Genomic DNA, 19,483 nt, shown 5'->3' on the forward strand with positions numbered 1-19,483 from the left:
ACAATGGCCGGCAAATCTGGTCCTACGCTCCCTGATGATGGTTGATATGGCAGGAATATTGCCATACAACTGTTCCTTGGTAGGATGTTGTTTCCATGACTTGTTAAGCACGGCCCTCAGCATACGTGTGTAAGTACCATCAAGCTTGCTTTCTAGTTTCCTAGTTAGTGTCCAAGCTGGTGAGCCATACAATAGTATAGATTCAACTATCGCTCTGAAGAAATCCCTTTTCAGAAGAATTCTGTCAATAACACAATATTTTATACAATAAATCCGATAGTAAAGTTCGGTGCTTACTACAACAGGTTGTCTGAAGTACTCGTTAACCGCAGCATCCCGGAGCACAGAGAGGTTGACGCCATGGAAGGACTCCTGGTACCAGAAGTTGGCCTTGTTGAACTGCTCCATGTAGAGTTGCTCGTCCATGAACGGGGTGATGTGCAGGTCTCCGCGGGAAGGAAACATCCTCCCTAACAATGAGAACAATAAGGCTCACATTATACTACTTGTGGTGTACATGTGTAATAAAAATCATATAGCAATTTCCTTCCGATGCAACAATTGACTATTCTGTATACAGCTATAATTTTTCCATATAATAATCTTACCTTAAAATATGGCTAAAAATTAAATCTAATATCAACGAAAGATTAAAGTAGCTGGTTTCAGGTGCACAAAAGTCTGACTCATTGAGGTTTGAACTACACCTGATGGCGAGTAACCTCATTGTATAAGCCATGCTTATCATCACTAACCAGACAAGTTACACAATTCTAAAGTACTCAATCATCTTTGCGATGTGGGAATTCACTAGTGTTTTCTTTGATCGAATGCCCATTATGTAGATGACATCCGTGCGAACATCAATTTTTAGACCATACTGTAAATTGCACAAAGTAGCTGCAAGATGAGCGAATGTATGCCATAAAAAACTTCGGAAAATGGACACTAATGTTAGAATGATTGCCAAAGTCGACTTCAAAGTCCAAGATGATATAAAAGAACACAACTGAAGAATCTTCTGTTCTGTATAATATACTCTGTGTGTCTTTAATCATTTGTTCAAAACATAGGTTGTGTTGATGGTAACTTTTTTTTGCCAAACATTTCTTTCTGCACACTTGCAGTTTGGGGATTCCTTGAGGATGGCATCCATAAAATCAAATCAACATTAATTAACAGAAACCAAGAGGAGTGCATTCCATATAAAATACTCTGTGTCTTAAGCTATTTGCCAAATTTTCTGACCACTTAAGTTTCATAATGAAGGCAACTTTTTTTTTACCAAATTTTTTTCTACAAACACAAATTGGTTTTTAAGTTCCCTGATGATGTCTTCAAATCAAATAAAACCATATCAACATGTCCTGAACAGAAAACAAGAGGAGTGCACTGTTGTTTCTCACCTCCAGGTTTGAGCCACTTCTTGGCGTGTAGGAAACTCTCCAACATGCGCTCGTTCAGCAGCATGTACCCCATGGACTCTGAGATGATCACGTCCACCTGCTCAGGTACCGTCACCTCCTCAACTTTCCCGCGAATCATCTGCACCTTTCCGCTCAGACCGTTCGCCCTGATCAGATTCTGTGATTGGTGGAAGAGCAATGTTACCAGACCAATAAGTTTAAAATCATATTCCTATGAATGAGACTCCAAGTTATAATGTCTCATTATAAGCTGGCCGAGTAAAATGCCTGAGTAAACAAGATATAAAAAATCAAAGTATTTTCCAAAACTCAACATCATCAATGGTTTATAGCTAAATGCTTGACTAGAACTATGTGCAAAATTGTGAACTAACAAAGACCTAGTATCAAGTTATGCTCAGCATATACCTCTGCTTTTCATTCATAACAGGTAACTCAATTACGATTCATTTTATGATGTGCATTTAGATTATCATTTCAAAATTGTAATAAAATCCAGACCTCTGCATGTTCTGCCATGCTGCTCGCTTCCACAGCGTACACTTTCGCTGCTCCGGCCTGGACGGCGAAGAACGACAAAATCCCTGACCCCGCCCCCACATCCATAACCACCTGTGGAAGACAACAACCATTGGTTATATTATATGTACATAGCTTTATTTTGTACATGAATGCCCCCTGTCATCTCTGGAAAGTTTTGCATTGCCTGCATTTTGATCAAAATTAGACACAATTGTGAAAGGACAAAAACTGTGGAAAATTAAAAATTGGTCTGCGTAAAAGAATCAATGGTCCGGTTTCAGGTGCACAAAAGTCTGACTCATTGAGGTTTGAACTACACCTGATGGCGAGTAACCTCATTGTATAAGCCATGCTTATCATCATTAACCAGACTACATGGGGAGGGGCTGCTAAATTGAATTGCCCATTCCCTACATGGTCAAGCCATGCCAAACAATCACTTAAAAACACATTTACCTACATTTCAAACCTCAAGTCTTTACCCCCACTGCAAAGCTGGATTTGTTAGGTTTGTTTTGGTTCAAAAAGCCCGAGTTCAACTCCGGCATTTTAACGAGCTACAGCCAGATGATTGTCATGATGTCAGGATTTCACCCCCTCTCCTAATGGATCAGTCCATGTCCCAGTCATGACTATGAAGGTCACTCACAGGTCACAGCATGCCAAAGGTCACAATTTTTGGCAAGATTTTAAAAATATACATGCTTCAGTCCCTCTTGCAGAAATCTCGACCTTTGTGATCAAAATTTGCCCATGGAAAAAAAATTATTATCAATGAAGAGGCTAAGGGTAGGCACCGGGCACTTTCTGCGCAGCTCCGGAAGAGAACTCCCTCCCCAGATATACATGTAGCTTTGGTTTGTACACCGATGCCTCCTACTGACTCTAGAGAGTTTTACAAGTCAAGCACAATCACACATGAAGTTCCACAGTGACTGTAGTACAGCATAAGCAACCAGATGGCCCATTATTGACAAATATCATAGGGAATCCATCCACAGACCGCACTTAAAACATGACTTTTGTGCCAAAGGTAATACACAACATCACAGGTTTCCATAAGCACAGAGAAGAAGAGTGTGGTGTTTCCTGTTTACCTTGCCTCTGAAGTCTTCCATATTCTGCAGCATTGCCCTCTGATAGGTGGCTGTTCTGACATAGTCCTGGTTGGGAGGGGGGCAACATCAGAAAATCAACAACTTTGGAATTTAAGAAATAACCTAAACTTTAAATCTAAAGAAGTACAACAGATTAACAAGTCCTAAAATAGATATGTGATAATACATGCAGTATGCAATACTCATAGTGGGCAAATATTCAGTGGGTTTCAAGAAAAATCTACTTTTGATCTTTAAGCATACACAAGAAATAAATATGGACAAGCTCTGTTCTACAGTCAGGCACACAGTAATATAGTACTACAAGGATTGCATATGAATTATAATAATTATATCAAGAAATGAGATGAAAGTTCTCAGTATTTTTTTTAGCGAAATTGACTTCATGCAAAAGTGCAGTCAAAGCTTATGTTGCTCTAATTCTACTTTACTTCTGAAATCAGTGCAGCTCTATACAACTATAAGTAAAAGTCTACCTATATAGCAGTATGGGCAGCCATACCTGTAACATGTTTTGTTGTTGGGACAGGTAGCTATAGAACTGCACAGAAGGGGACAGATAGAGCTCAGTATAAAGTCATACATGGGGAGGGGGGCACACGGTGGAACTCGAAAGGGTACAATCTTACAAAACTGGTCTTACTTTGGGAATTGAGATATTCTTTTCAAAACAAAAACTCAAACATCTCCTAATACGGATAGCAGTGCTAAGTGATGACAGCATTTGGAAATTTCAGTAGCAAAAATTTTTCCCAAATTCTAACATGAGACAATATGTGGTGGTAAGTAAAGAAACTCTATGGAAGTGACTCAAAATTAGAAATTTGAACCATACAATTCCATTTTGGCCTACTTATCAAGTTTGGGGACTAGAATTTCTAAAAGAAGACCATAAATTTCAGGCACCCTTTTGAGTTCTCCCGGACGCCCCTTCACAACAACATCAACGTTCAATTTACCTTCAGCATGTTTTGTTGCTCAAACAGAAATCCATAAAACTGAAAAAACACAAAATCAGCCACACCACGGCAAACAATTAGTGTCAAGTCAGTCCTCCTCACCTCAAAACGAAGCAAAACCCTCAGTTTATTTTGTTAAAAAAAAAAACATGCTCACACAACTCTCAAACTTTTATCTGTCAAAACAATAAAAAAGCAAGACCCTCATACAAATAGCATCATTGTTAGCTTGTTACATAGGTTTATTCTATTCACAAGCAACTTTCAAAAAGATTTTGCCCGAGAGGTGTTGCCAAAAACAAACACAAAATGTCAGTTCCCAAAAACAAGAAGATTAGAAATAACAAACAACATTCAAAGAGGTTCAATCAAATGTTAATTTTCAATCAAAATGCTTTAATACATTTTCACAAACATGTATTAAGTTCAACAAAACATGACTTTGTGTTTACTTCAATACGGATAATATATAAGCATATTCATAGTATAAACCTGTCATTTGTAAGCACGTCGACCGATGATGATAATGATGATTCATGGTTCCATGTGCAAATGCGCAGCGACATGCATTGTGGGTAATACATCAAAGGTGAGGGTCCCTGACATATTAACAAACACGTCTAGGCAATAACTGTTAGGGGCCTTCACGTTTGACCCAATACGCACAATGCTTCTTGTGTAATTTCAACCATAAACAGGCAAAGTGGAAATGTTACCTGGAAATACTGTGTAGCAGAAGCCTCGTCTGTTCTCATCTGGAACATGGACCGTCTCTTCTTGGTGTTTGTCTTGTGCCTGGCGTCCTCCACATGGTCATAAAATTCTGAAAATGCTATAAAACAAAACAAACAAAAAAACGTCAAGACTCATTTTCCCTGTAAATCATGATATCATTGTGTAAATTTGAGCTGGAAATCTAAGAAAAAGAACACTCACAATGTAGCACAGATTAATGTAAAACTAAAAAAACACAACCACAAATACAAACAGAACTAGCTTCCAACAGAAAAAAACTAGACATTTCATACTAACCCTTTCTTGACCAGAATGGTCTATCCCTTACAGCTCCTACTACTACAACAGTATATAATGACTCACCCCCGGTTGTAGGGAAGCGCAGAAGCAGGCTGTTCTCCTGTGACGTGAGCATGAACGACTGTCGCCCCACGCGGCTGCACTCCGTGTTCACATCAAGCAGGAACGTCATGGCATCTTGGTTACCTGGCAACAATAATACCAATCATAATTAGCTTTAATTTACGTTACGAACAAGATTGAATACAACGAAGTTCTTAAGGGCAACAAATAAGCATTTACAGTAGCATCATCATATTCTGTCTAAAATAGCCATGTACACTTGTTACTTCTGTAAAAAAGAAGGTATTGTTTTTGGTTTGTGTTTTCTTGGTGTGTGCCTGCAGCTGTGTCTGTAAACTCCGTAGTAGAGATGCAAATTTAGCTGAGTGTCAGGATGCAATGTAGAATTGGTGCAACAGGGTACTTGGAGAATTGGAAGTCTGATTTAGCAAGTCATGTATACAACTTATGAAAAAAACTAATTGGAAGTATAACGTTTAAAAGATCACGTCATCGATTTTGTTCTGGTCATTTTCTACCCGTTTCTACCCGTATAAGACTAAGTGTTATGCCAAAAGGTGGTTATACCAGCTATATAGATACAGAAATTCTGAATATTGTCATAAAGTCCAGAATGAAATGAAGGAAAACATCAACTGTAGCTGTGACCTTAGAACTTAACCTTTACACAGGTGGTATTTGTAATGCTATCACAGCTTACAGCATACATGTATGTACAGTAAATACTGATTTAATTGCTACTGAAAATCACAATGAGACCAACTGACAAAGTGTATTGCTAACTACGAAGATAGTATCAGTAAGCCATTAATCATTTAGTCATTCTAGAGAAACAAAAAAGAACATGTGAACACTACTAGACTTATAAATTGACATTGGAAGTTGGTTGAAGAAAGTTGCTAAGTTAGTAAGACGTACAAAAATCCCATTTTCTTGAGTCTACTTTAACTGTCAAGTAACTGTGTTACTGTTAGTCAACTCAGACATACACAGGAAAATGCCATACAAATCTTGACAACCTTGGTGTACGGATGTGTCCGGACGGTAAACATGGTGTCCAGGAAGTGCAGTTTGTTGTGTCTACAAACTTCACACTGGCATTTCACAAATGTGTGTTACATAGTCAGTATATAGTGTCGGGAAACAAGTTTGAGTGCTCAACCAACAAACCAACTTCTGCACGTACATTGGGCTATGTAGCAACAGTAATTCACTTCACATGTAAAATAGTTTTGCAAGGTACAGATTTGGACCTGAATGCTAAGTACCTAAGTACCTAAACAAAATAAAACCGTTAAGACTAAAATTATGTAAGATCTATGTAAAAGCTAACAACCTGAATTTTTTAAAAGCAATCCCCACAGGTCTAGTCATAACCTTCTTTTTGACTTGAGTACCAAATATTGACTTTGACCATGAACTTAAAGACCTTATTAAAGTCCTAACATGCATTAACTCAATAAAACTCTTCAATAATCTACAAGTACAACCAATGTGATTAATATGCTGTCTTCTCAAGCTTTTATTTCACCCAATGGCAATGAATTATACATAAGGTTGGAAGATGACCCCAGCCCAGGTCTCTACATTTTTCAAGGACCTTTCTTGCATTTCAAAGACTTTCAGGCACTTCAAAGTAGAATGTTATTTTCCAGGACATTCTGTGACCTCCAGAACCATGTGATGTTTTATCAATACACATCTGACTATAACATATATCCTCCACCCTGGAGGCTTGACCCATATCTTTGACCTTTGTCATCACGAACAGGACATTGCAACATACACCCTTAAGGGGGCCTCTCACTGAGTTAAAGAATTACTACGGAAAAAAAAATTGATCCTTTCTTGAAAAAATAAACCATACAACACCATCTCTTCTTCACATGCATGAGCGTTTGCAAATATCCTCGATCATTTTTAAAGATAGTTGAGGGGAAAACATTCTGTAAGTAACATTTTTCTTATGAATATGACATGTAATGTTTTAAAATAGAACTTCAGTCATGACCACCAACACAGTTTCCTTCAGATCAACTTCAGGAAATCCTAAGATGACTGGAGGCAGCTGCCTTCAAGCCTCTAAGCTCTAGGGAAGGATAGCCATCCATTTTTAAATTCCAACACTTGCAGGAATTGTTTATCTTTGGGCAAAACGAATGACACAATGATAGCCTGTGGACAGCTGACACCAAATAAAAATTCCCAGATTTCTAGTCTGTTGCTTGAGGCCATTATTGGCCCATTAATACTTTCAGTCAAGCCAATATTTGTAGAAGTGATGTACAGGGACTTATCTGACACCATCTAAGATTGACAGTGTCTTAATTCCAGAAATTGCTCTTAAATCCTGTCTGTTAAAGCTGGTTTTCTGTTATAGCCTTTCCATATGTATCTGTATGAAATCAGATGGATTGAAAATACATACAGCCAGCACTGAATATTAATATTATAGATTACATTTTGCATGTACAGTATAATGCTGTTAAATTTGACTCGCATAAAATCTTTGTTATTTCTTAGAATTGGCTACAAATCTCTCTACACTCAATTATAGGATTCCCAAAGGAATAATAAAAATTCCTGCAGTTAGGTGCAAATATGTATATCTATAGAAATAAAATATTTATGTTTATGATCTTAGATCCAGCAGTCTCTGAATGAAGAACTGATGGCAGACATTTCATCACTTCTATCATATTACCATTTCACATATATAATAATTAAGGCTGGGTACTGGTACAGAAAGTTCAGGTCCAGGTCCAGTTCAGGTCCAAAGGATCAGGTCCAGGTCCGGACCTGAACCTGATTTAGTATGACTCATGCCAATGGTCCATTTCACTGCAAAGAAATCTGTTTGGTGGAGTATTCGACTCAAACTGACGTTTTAAAATCCAACAACGCTAACTTCACCTGTACGATTGACTGTAAAACTTGGTAGAAATGACTATAATATTTTCTCTACTTCACTCTTGTTATTTTCTTCCACCTGCAAGCACCAAAACCTGTGAATGCTTGATCAAACAATCTGTTAATTTTCTAATAGGTCCAACATCCGGTCCACCTAATTTTTTCAGGTCCGGTTTTTCTGGACTGGTCCAATAAGAAAAACCGTTTTTGTACCGGTACGCCGTACCGATACCCAGCCCTAATAATAATATATCTATTTACCAATTTACTCATCTGAAGAACTGGGTGGTCATTTTACTACATATCTCTTGTGCATGTTAGTTCTACTAATCAATCTACATGTCTATCATGGCATAGACTTTTCAACCCAAATCTTTCTCCAACACAACACTTTTAACTTACAGTTAAATGAATATACACAAGACTGATAGCCTTTGTTGCATCATTGGTTGCTAGTCAAAACATTCAATCTAAAACTTTCAAAATCCAATTAATGAATCCAATTAATGTTTCAAACTTCGGTGTACATCTTTCATTACCATGATACCACATGTGTCATATTATGTATATATGTCCCAGCAGTTATGTAATATGATAAAAATTCTGGTAAGTAGGCCACAGGTCATGTGTAATGACTGTAACTGACACAAGAATGTGACAGGTCTAGACATAATTGTATGCAATGCATTACAAAATAATTTCAGTCTGTGTCACAGGGAGAGAAAAACAAGTGTGCGAATATATATTGTATATCTTTCAGTTCAATGGTAGGTAAAACATGTTTGTAGAGTGTGTGATATGTTTGCGCACTTAAAAACACAAAGAATTTCATATTTTACAATACATGTCCCACCTCAAGGAGTCATGTTGAAGACAAAATGAATTACTACCGGTAGTACCTCTTTTCTCTCTAAAGTCAAGTCTACCATGTTCTAGTGCATAACAAAAATGCAGCAAATATTGATATTTACACACTTCTGTGCATTGTGAGCTGAAGGCACAAAGACATGTTACACATGTAGGTTTGTTGATATTCCTGTCTCCTAAGACATTGCCGTCCCCACCCCTGACACTTAAACATGCCGGAAACGACTTGAAAGGATGCCACAATAGATAAAGGTAAGGGATAGTGTTGACTGTTCCAGTGGAAAATGTTGCGCTCTGCCAAAAAGTGGACGCCTTGCACCATTTGATCTGAAGCTTGCATGCTGTAGTAAAAAGGGCTGAGACCACACTAGCTATGGTTGAAACTTTTTTTAAACAACAATGGTAAACTTTACTAACACAGAAATAAATAAATAAATAAACTTAATTATTTACAGGTGCATTCAACAAAAGAGTGCAATAAAAAACACTGACAATTTCATCAGAGTAGACTAATTCAAAGAACATTTCAGCTTAAAATTAAAAAGATTGAAAAACATTACCTTTCTTTCAAGGCTGAAATTCTTCTTTGGTTTAAACTAAGTACAACATGCATGTATGTGTGCCAAATTATGAACATTAGATGTCATCACCTTTTATGCTTGTTCTACACTTCCCGCTGCCAAAATATCTGTAGGACTTTCAATGAAAACAGTCTACTGAACTGTACTGTACTTCCAGTAAGTGCTCTGTAATGAAATTACTGTACTGTGGCTTATCCTTATCTGTACACAGCAACTGTATTTATTGTTTATTGAGTTACCTTTGCCAAGAAGGTTATGTTTTTGGTGCCATTTGTGTGTGTGTGTGTGTGTGCTTGTTTGTGTATGCGTGTGTGTTTGTACATCTGTTTAAATCATAAATCAAGAAGCTGTGGATGCCGATCCTTGTTGGTAGCTGTGTGGGCCTCCAAGCGGCTTTCTACGGTACTGCAGTAGAACTTTTGGCTTTGATATCTCATGGTTATTTTAGAATGGTAGATAACTCTTGGGACAGAGAATAAGTGACATAGGTCAGGACCTCCTAAAAGCTTTTTTTGAAATGCAGCTGCCAACTCTTTCTTCCAGTGTTTCCGCCAGACCTCAGCTGGGAGGCCGTCCACCTTGGGGCACGAAAACCGCGAAAATTAAATTTAATTAAAAAACCGCGAAAATTAATTTTAATTGTAAAACCGCGAAAATTCAATTCAATTGTAAAACCGCGAAAATTCAAGTTAACGGTTAACTGTCGCAAGAAAAAACAAAACAACTAACGTCAGATAAAGTTCAGTGCCGTAACAACAAGGATGTTTTGATTTGTGCTGCGTACCGCAATGCCGCACCGAACGAGTACTACTACTTATAAAAAGTTCCAGAAACGGTTCTTGGACTTTCCAAAAAGAAATAACATTTTTATATATTGTATTTTATGTTGTGGTATACTTATAAATCATCTAAAACCTTCCATAGATCGAGAAATTTGCGTTCAGAAATGACAAAAAACATCGTCTATCGGCGGCAATGTGCGTAATGGCGACCGAAATCCCGCAATCTCCCGTGCTGACTTCTCGCGAGATCTGGGAAAGCTAGCAACGTCATGGGAAACTACTAGCGCTGTGATTGGCCAGGATAATCAACAAGCTCTCGAGCGCCATTTTGAGCGTATTTATTCCGAAAATTTCTGCCGTTTTCGGAGATTTTGCGGGCTCAAAAGTCATATCAAGAGGAACCAAAGTTATACTTGATGTTTTTTTACTCCAGCACCTCTTATGTGAACACTTTATTTTTCCGCTGTGTTGCCGATAACGAACTTGAACGAGGTCGGGGATTCCCTGTGCCGAGCACCCGGGCCGGTGGGCACATGTTTCTGTTCATCGTGTTTTGTTTTGTTTACGATGATTGACGATGAAAACAGAGACTAAAGTTGTTAATCTAGACAAAGTTAGTGTGTTGTCTTATTTCTTCCAATAACAAAGTTTAGTTTGTAGTGTTATACTTATAGCGAGATCGACCTACCGCCAAGTTTTCGAAATGTGACAGGGCAAAATATTCGCGTAACTGAGACCTTGAAAAACGGGTTTTAATGAGATTATCGTATGCGAAAGGCCGCCGACACACATTGTCAACAACCATAACAATAGCAAAACAAACAGTGAGCGGCTTTCTGACTGTGGACGGCGTCCCCTAAGCCTTTAGCTTCAATACAAAACACAAAACTGCGGTTTACATTTATCGACTTTGTACAGATTTTTCGGCAAAATGTGGGTCGCAATTTTTTTATGAGGACGGCCTCTGGTTGCGTTCAAGCCGTCCAAAACGAAATGGCACCGTCATTGGACGGGTTGACGCCCCTCTGGCGGAAACACTGCTTTCTTCTGAATCACTCACTCACTCACACTCACAACCCGCTTGCTCCTAAGAGCGTGGCGCCTCGACATCTTCTCCAGAATGACCTGTCCTGGGCAGCCTGCCAGGCAGTGGGGAGGTCCATGTTCACAGCTGCCAGGTCTGATGTTAGCTGGTCCAGCCATTTCATGCGGGGCCTCCCTCTTGGCCTTCTCCACCTTGGGGTCGGTTCAAGGATGAGCCTGGCTGGTTCGGACAGAGGTGACGACCTAGCAAGATGGCCAAAAATCCGTAGTCTGGCAGACCTGATCAGTTGAGATATGGGGGGTTGCTTCGTCATCTGACGCACTGTGGCATTTGGGACAAAGTCATACCAGTGCAGCCCAAGGATGCGACGTAGGCACTTTGTGTCGAAAGCGTCAAGATGTTGCTCCCAGGACGCAGTTAGTGTCCATGCCTCAGATCCATAGAGCAAGATGGAAAGAACTAAGCTATTATAGAGATTGAGTTTCGTTTGGAGGGAGAGTTGTTTATTTGACCAGATGTTTGCCAGGTTTGCCATAGCCGCAGCCGCCCGACCGATGCGTACCTGTATGTCTGCAATGCACCTGCAGTCCGAGGTGATGGTGCTTCCCAGGTAGCTGAATTTGATTCAAATCCAGTAATAATATCACATCCTTATTTTGGGCAGACATTGTATTATCTGAATCGTCATATGATGTTATGATAACAGTTTTTCTATTGCCTAATATAGTAATACTGCACGGCCAGCTTGTCAAGGAATCAATTGAACTGCATATGATATATAGTAACTGAAGTGAATGGAAGCACTAGACCATCTCTAACCAGCCCACCTGTTTATCCCAGTGAAACTCCCACATACATTACTAGTGCATGTAAAATCACTGTGTGTAAATAATAAGATATTTGCAGTACATTGTATAAATTTGCTCTGGCTTCCATTGTTATGACTATTTTTTCAACTGTGAACTCAAGGCTACCACAAATACTGGATTTTCGTTTTGCAGCAAAATCTATTGAGACGAGCATAAATGAATTTACAGGAGACACATACTGTTGGACGTTTAGAGTGACACCCATCACTCTTCTTCAGCATCATTAGAGTGAATTGACTTCACCGTCATCAGCAAAAAGGATTTTATCTTTCATTTTTTATGTACAGATTCTAAACATGCCATCGTTAGCAAGGAATCTAATAAGGCTCATGTCCCTTGGCATAGGCAGCATATCAAGGGATCTTGTAAGTTGTACAAGAATGGGCCCAACACTTTGACTTGGGACACACCAATGATTAAATCACAAGGACATTCAGATTATTCCCAGTAAAACACAACAGGAAAGACTAGAAGTAGAAGTTAGGACCATACAGTTTGTGACTGAACATGTTTGTGTGGAATACTTTGTAAAGACTGTTGTAAGTCAGCTAAAGATCATCATATCAGTAATGATGATGATATCAGTAAGTTGGTTTCTCTGCCAACAATTTGGTGGTTTTATCTCCTTTGTCAAATACACTACACAATGGTATAAAATTAACATACCGGTATAATGGGAATCAGGACGACTCGGACCATTACTAACTCGGCCCATTGAAAATCTGGTCAACTCGGACCACCCCCTGGTCAACTCGGACCATCCCCATGTACCACGGTCGGACTATTCCCATGCCGTTAACTAAGCTCACTTTGTAGAGTAGTCTTTGCCGTTAACTAAAGATACTTTGTAGATATTTTTGCCGACCGTATGGGACGATGTGTGCGAAGACACGAAAATAATATGTGACAGAAGCTGGCGTGTTATGCCGAACGGCGGTTATACCGGCTATATAGATACAGATGCAGACGCTGGTGTGTTACGCCGAACGGCGGTTATAGTTTATACCGGCTATATAGATACAGATACAGACATGTAAAAATGCCTCAACTTGTACTACGTGTAAATACTTAGATAGTTTGCCCAACCGTTTCATTTGTTCATCAGTATGATTTTGGTGGTCTTTGCCGTTAACTAAGCTCGCTTTGTAGAGTAGTCTTCGCCGTTAATTAAACTTTTTATTTTTGCCAACCGCATGTGACGATCATCATCATATCTTGCCGCTCCAAATCCCAATCCAACAGCGGGCCACTTCGTTTGCCTCTGATTACGTGATGTGTGCGAAGACATGAAAATAATATGTGACATGTAAAAATGGCTCAACTTGTACGTGTAATTAGTTTGCCCAACTGTTTCATCAAATTTTGATCATCAGTATGATTTTGGTGCCCTTTGCTCGAAATACTTTGTAGATACTTTTGCCGACCGGGGGCTGGGGGGTGGTCCGACTTGACCCGGCAGATGGGCCGAGTTGACTGGGCCGACTTGGTAATGGTCCGAGTCGTCCGACAGTCGGTATAATGTTACACATTTAATTCAAATACAAAATTAAAGTTATTGCTATCTACTCCTCCAAAACATAATGAGCCGAAATATAGATTTATTTTCGGATAGAAACAAAAACCTTTTTTTAATTTAAATGTCCTTTATTTGAGAGCTACTAGTACTAATAAATTTTCACCAGAACACTTAAAAGCCTTTGTCATGGGCCATTTACAAGTCGGCATTTTTTCACTTGACAAACGCCAGATGCCAAATTTATTTAAAGGAAACTTCTAGCCTTCAGATCGGACGACAAGGAAGTTTTAGTGCCAGGGGAAGTCGACAGCTTGAAGGGGTATCATATACAGCAGTTATTTACTGCGGTTTGGTTCATATACACAGGGGATTATGTTAGCATGCGCATCGTGGCGAGCTGTCATGCCTTTGTTTTCAGACAGGCATGACAGGAGAGTTCGCGGGAAAACTACGGGAGTACAGTCCGACCTACCTGTGTATATGACGACGGTCGAATCTTGGCCATCGTGTTTGACCTCAAGTTTGACCATCTGTGGCGAAGAACTCTGAAATTGTCCGGAATTGTCCGAGATAGAGCATAGTTGCACACCTTCAAAGACAGGCGCCATGTTGGAAAGACCCCGTACGTCGTTCAGGATGGCAAAGTTCAAGTGTCTAAAGGGACCTAAATATACCTGATGATTTGCATAAAGAACGTATTAATCTCTTGAATACACTTGTCTTGATAAATTGGACATAAAAAAGTATATAGAAGATATAAGAACAATATAAAATTTTGATAAAATCCTTATAACCCGACAAATTATCTTCTTTGATGCATTTTAGGAATATTTCATCACCAACACATGTTTGGCAGCTTGGGGGTCTTGACAATTTTCCAATCCTCGCGATAATTTACGATGTCTCGCGGGAGCATGGATGGACTATTCTACTAGACAGGAAAGGAAAGATTTGCCTGAAATAAAGTTATTGTAAAACTTAATGGTTTATATACAAGCCTTATATTATATATTAGGCTAGTAGGTGATTTAGACGAGTATATTTTTTTATTTTTATGTGGTTTTAGACTGCCACACTTGTATTTTTGGATATACACAAAATGAGATACCCTCCAACTTCTTGGTCCATTCCAAACTTCCCAAAAATGGCGACATCGAAGAAGAAGAAAATGCCTGTCCGAGAAGAAACTCAAGATGTTGACAACGACAGCGCCATGGCTGTGCCGTCTTCGGCAATTCCTCCTCCAAACATTTCTAGTATCAAGAACAAAATGAGGAGGACTCAGGAATTCATCAAACTGAAGCGGCAGAGGCGAAAGGTACCGCTGTATCATATGACATGTGGGCACATGTGCCAAACGTGTTGAACTCATCTTCAAGCAGATGTTTGGACGGGAAAAAGTAACGTTTTCAGGCTGTCCCAGTGTTCAGGCCTCTCAACCATCCCTAGAAAAATGAGGCAGCGAGTCGAGCGATGAAAATTTTACCATACCAACATATGCCAGTATTGTTTATTGGCTGTATAAACAGTTAAACTGTACAACTGTTGTAATGGATAAAGATAAAGTATATTTTTTCATCTCATATCAGGAAAAAAAGGAACTTCAGAAGAAGAAAAAACGTGAGGCAGAGGCATTGGGAGATGAGGTAAGCTGTTGATGTATTGTCACCATGGCTTGTGGTGAAAGTTGACTTTGAAACTCGGGGTTCTGGGGTTTTAACCCTTGCGGGTCCCGAAATGATTTGTAATGATTTGTACCCTTGGAAAAGGCACTCCACTGCAGCCTCTGTGCATCGTGGAGGTTCTCTCTAGATCTTCAGGTTCTCTGTAATACTCTCTGCTACTACGCATGCATGTTAGTGTAAGCACATTAGTATTAATACTTGTCACACCTTTCTCAACACTGGCTTCTACATATGCATCGTATAGCTTTAAACATGGTCGGGATGTTGCTCTTCTCAAACACAGGACCTCCACTTTACATCCCATTCGAGACAACATCCATAGCCAAGTCTACTACATCTGTACTACAGTTGTACTCATTTTCACCTGAGTGAAGAAACTCTTAAACTTTTTATTCCCTTCGAGCAGGGTTTGATATGTCTATGTTTTGCAGGCTCCACCAAAGAAGGTTCCCAAGACCATAGAGAACATGCGAGTGTTTGATGAGACCATGGTAGACCCACAGGATGAAGAGGTGGGAGTTTAACCAGTCATTGTAGTCAGTTTGTCTCTGTTCTGCAACATTGTCGCTGTGTTTTCCCCTGTCAGACTGAGAGGCAATCATTGCTGACTCATCGGCAGTTGGACATTACCGGAAGAAGAAGAGGCTTATGTGCAGTTTCTGTATGTTCTAGTAATAGAGGGTGCTTGAAGTCTTCCATCTTTGTGATAACCTTGTTTAAAACCCTCAAAATACTTCAATCTGCTTCGTCTAAACCTTCATCCAAAAGTATAATTTTTAAGTTTTATTCCAAACGTATATAATGGGCTACATTTCCTAATGTATTCTCTACTTCAGGTACTCCATGATGAGGCCCATGATGAGATGGCATCTTACTTCACAAGAGACTCCAGACCTAAAGTCCTGATCACCAGCAGTGATAGACCCAGAAGTGTAAGGATTTCATGATGGAATATTTTCTATTGAAAACCATTGCAACGATAGTAATCATATACTCTGTAATACTGTAAATGTCAACATTTTCCTAGTGGTTTGCCGTTGGCAGTTTTTATGGTTATTTCATCGCTGAAAAATGCTTGTTCCATCTGCCTACAATATTTTTTTAACTATGAACTTAAAACCACTGCAAGTACTCTATTTTCTCCCTACTGTGAAATAAAAATATGATTCTGAGAGATATATTTGTGTTTTTATTAAATATTTGCATGTTGAAAGTTTTTTCTTTTCCTTTCCTTTCAGACAACAACACGGTTTCTTAAGGAACTAGGACAGTGCATCCCTAACTCTGAGATCTACTACAGGAGAGGCCTGGATCTCAAGAAGGTCATTCCTCAAGCATTGGCCAAGGAGTTCACTGACATTATTGTCATTAATGAGGACAGAAGAAAGCCCAGTATCCTTTTCAAGGAGAGACACACCTCCATCGCGTTAAAAAACCCCCACCACATTTCTCAAAAAGAGAAGGGGTCTTTCTTTGTGTGAGTGGATCAAATAAATCTGTCCAGATATGCAGCTTGTACTCTTCAGTACAAACTTGGTGCATTGCGCCATGAGGCGGTTAACCAGGTATGCAATAGTTTATAAACAAATAAACAAACACTGACAAAGCCAAGCTACAACAGTATAGAAGGTTTACATTCAGATTATTGTGGCAGATGAATTGAAAGAAAGATTTGTAACCAACAAGAGTATTCAAAGAGATTACTTTAGAAAAATGTCATGTTATAAGTAATATTGAGTTTAACAGTGGTTTGATTTTGTTCTTTATTTCTCCAACCAAAACTGCATTGTCCTTGGCAAGAGAAGCCTTAACTCTGTTTTCAGATGGTATGTTGTTGTGTCATCTTCCTGACGGACCCACCGCTCACTTCAAGATCAGTAACGTCAAGTTACATGATGAAATCAAGGTACTTTTATAAACAAAATGTGATTGAATACAATGTGTATAGCTAATAATCATGTGTTGATTTTTCAGTATTCGTCAAAACTTGAGGTCTTTCAACTATCCATTCACAGAACATGTGTTTATGGTCCCAAAGAAACATGGCAACTTTGGGTCTCCTAACAGTGTTACGATGTACTGCAGTACAGACCAGTGCCTCATTCTTGAAAGCAGTGTGGTATAGTCTATGGATCATCCGATGGCTGAAAAGCTCACTACCAGAGGGGTGACCCATTATGGGAGGGAGAGGGATTGATTGATGGACGAAGAGAAGGGGAGGATCACTAACATCTGTGATTGCTAGGGCTGTTGCATTAAGAACTTTAAAAAAACTCATTTCCCCGAGGTATGAGATCTATGATTTCTTGTTCCACTCAGAGGGCCCCAAAGTCCACTGAGCACCACCCGGAGGTCATACTAAACAACTTTAACACACGACTGGGCCACACCGTGGGGCGCATGTTCGCTGCGCTGTTCCCCCACGACCCACAGTTCTCCGGGCGCCAGGCCGTCACCTTCCACAACCAGAGAGACTTCATCTTCTTCCGACACCACAGGTACAAATCCTTGTGTTAAACCTCTTTCTCCTGTAAACAAAAGAAAATTCACAGCCAAATGTCTACTTCAGTATGCTCAAAGTAAAGGGAGGCAACACAATTTCCCGTAGATCTGTATAGTGGAGTTTTGAAGGTACATTTAGAAGGAACTTACATTCTGTAAGTCTTTACATTTTCTGCTTCTTTACCCTGGAAACAATAGAAATTTCACAGCCAAATGTCTACTTCAATGTGCTTAATGTTAAAGTAGGTAACACAATTTTCTGTAGACCTGTACAGTGGACTTTTGAAGGTACATGTTGAAGGAACTTATATACTCCAAGTCTTGACATTTTCTTGCTGGTTTTATTTTAATCTACAATACTTCATTCAAGTCTCCTAGACCAATCTTTGACATCAAACATATGTTGAGCTTATAAAGTGTAACATTCCACATGTTTGTATTTTTATGTATACAAAATAATAACCTTTAAACATGAAGGATGTAAAGTTTCCTTGAAGTCTTTCAGCGGAATCAAACACTTGTATGGTTTGTTCGGTTCTCAAAGAAAGAGCTTCACTGAAAAAAAAAAAGCATTTTTGTTGTCTATGTTGTTTTTAGAGCTGCATGTATCTTTACCTGTTTGTGTTGTGTATTTTTCAGGTACCTGTTTAAGAACAACAAGCGTGTTGGTCTGAATGAGCTGGGCCCACGTTTCACTCTGAAGCTCAGGTCTCTACAGAAGGGAACGTTTGACTCCAAGTTCGGGGAGTATGAGTGGGTCCACAAGGTAAAGTTAACTAGTTCACATGTCTTATATTTCTCAGTTTGCAGCACATGTTTTGTGCATGTGCATGTGTTCTTTCTATCCTTGAAATATTTCTCTTTTAAGCCAAGCCCTGTGCATTATACTTAGTATACTGTATTTGATATTGTGTATGTCATCAGAGCTTTTATTTTACAAATTTATTTGGTATGTGATACTGACAAGGAATTGTTTCCTCTTTTCCAGCGACATGAAATGGACACAAGCAGAAGAAAGTTCTTCCTGTAGCAGTAGCAACCTGTCACATCGTCAACATTGCTGAAATATAAGGACAATACATATTGATAAAATAGTATCTGAATGAATTCATTTATATCGAAAGCTGTTGAACACTGCATAATGATGACGATCATATACATATGTATTTGAAAAGGACAAGATTTAAGATCATGCACTTAATGAAAAACTATCATTCTTGCAAGAGTCATGATGTTAACATTTGTGAGGTAATCAGTGACAACAGACTGACCTCTGTAATTAGATCATCCAGTATACATAAGTATTTTCCCATAATACTATGCTGTAAATAAAGATGAGACACAAGCCCAACAGTGTGATTTCCTTCTTGTCATCATTATTGTAGGAAAAGAATTTTAATCAAAAGATCTTTCAGTCAGAATAGTGACTAATAATTATTCTCCAAGCAAAGGTTGATGGGGAAATTCATGACCTTTTTCTTATATGCTGTCTTTTTCCTGTCAGCTATTCCCACTATTGCTGAAAGAAATAGCTGGCATAAAAGAAGAAGGCCACGATTTTCCCCAACCTCTGGTTGGAGAGTACTTAGAGGTTAAAACTGT

At 39.0% G+C, this 19,483-nt stretch overlaps 2 protein-coding genes across 4 annotated transcripts in view; one reads left to right on the forward strand and one right to left on the reverse strand.

Moving 5' to 3' along the window:
- Positions 1-14,352, reverse strand: part of LOC118432423 (histone-arginine methyltransferase CARM1-like) — a 22,492-nt gene extending 8,140 nt beyond the window's left edge. For 2 of the 3 annotated variants that reach the window (XM_035843985.1, XM_035843983.1), the window contains exons 1-8: positions 14,167-14,352; positions 5,125-5,247; positions 4,743-4,858; positions 3,570-3,608; positions 3,047-3,112; positions 1,929-2,039; positions 1,407-1,584; positions 298-470 (exon numbers count right to left, since the gene is read on the reverse strand). In XM_035843985.1, coding sequence (XP_035699878.1) covers positions 298-470; positions 1,407-1,584; positions 1,929-2,039; positions 3,047-3,112; positions 3,570-3,608; positions 4,743-4,858; positions 5,125-5,247; positions 14,167-14,302 — 942 coding nt within the window. In that variant the 5' untranslated portion in view covers positions 14,303-14,352. Of the gene's footprint in view, positions 1-297; positions 471-1,406; positions 1,585-1,928; positions 2,040-3,046; positions 3,113-3,569; positions 3,609-4,026; positions 4,066-4,742; positions 4,859-5,124; positions 5,248-14,166 lie in introns of all 3 variants that reach the window. The other variant, XM_035843984.1, reaches the window with a different exon arrangement.
- A 425-nt stretch (positions 14,353-14,777) lies between these two features.
- LOC118432426 (ribosome production factor 1-like) lies at positions 14,778-19,232 on the forward strand. Its single transcript, XM_035843987.1, has 9 exons — positions 14,778-15,012; positions 15,284-15,340; positions 15,811-15,891; positions 16,216-16,311; positions 16,618-16,771; positions 17,203-17,285; positions 17,699-17,877; positions 18,521-18,647; positions 18,870-19,232. The coding sequence occupies exons 1-9, from the start codon at positions 14,794-14,796 to the stop codon at positions 18,909-18,911; spliced, it is 1,038 nt and encodes a 345-aa protein (XP_035699880.1). The 5' UTR covers positions 14,778-14,793; the 3' UTR covers positions 18,912-19,232.
- The last annotated feature ends 251 nt before the right edge of the window (positions 19,233-19,483 follow it).

Source organism: Branchiostoma floridae, chromosome 15 (assembly GCF_000003815.2).
Source record: "Branchiostoma floridae strain S238N-H82 chromosome 15, Bfl_VNyyK, whole genome shotgun sequence".
NCBI lineage: Eukaryota > Metazoa > Chordata > Leptocardii > Amphioxiformes > Branchiostomatidae > Branchiostoma > Branchiostoma floridae.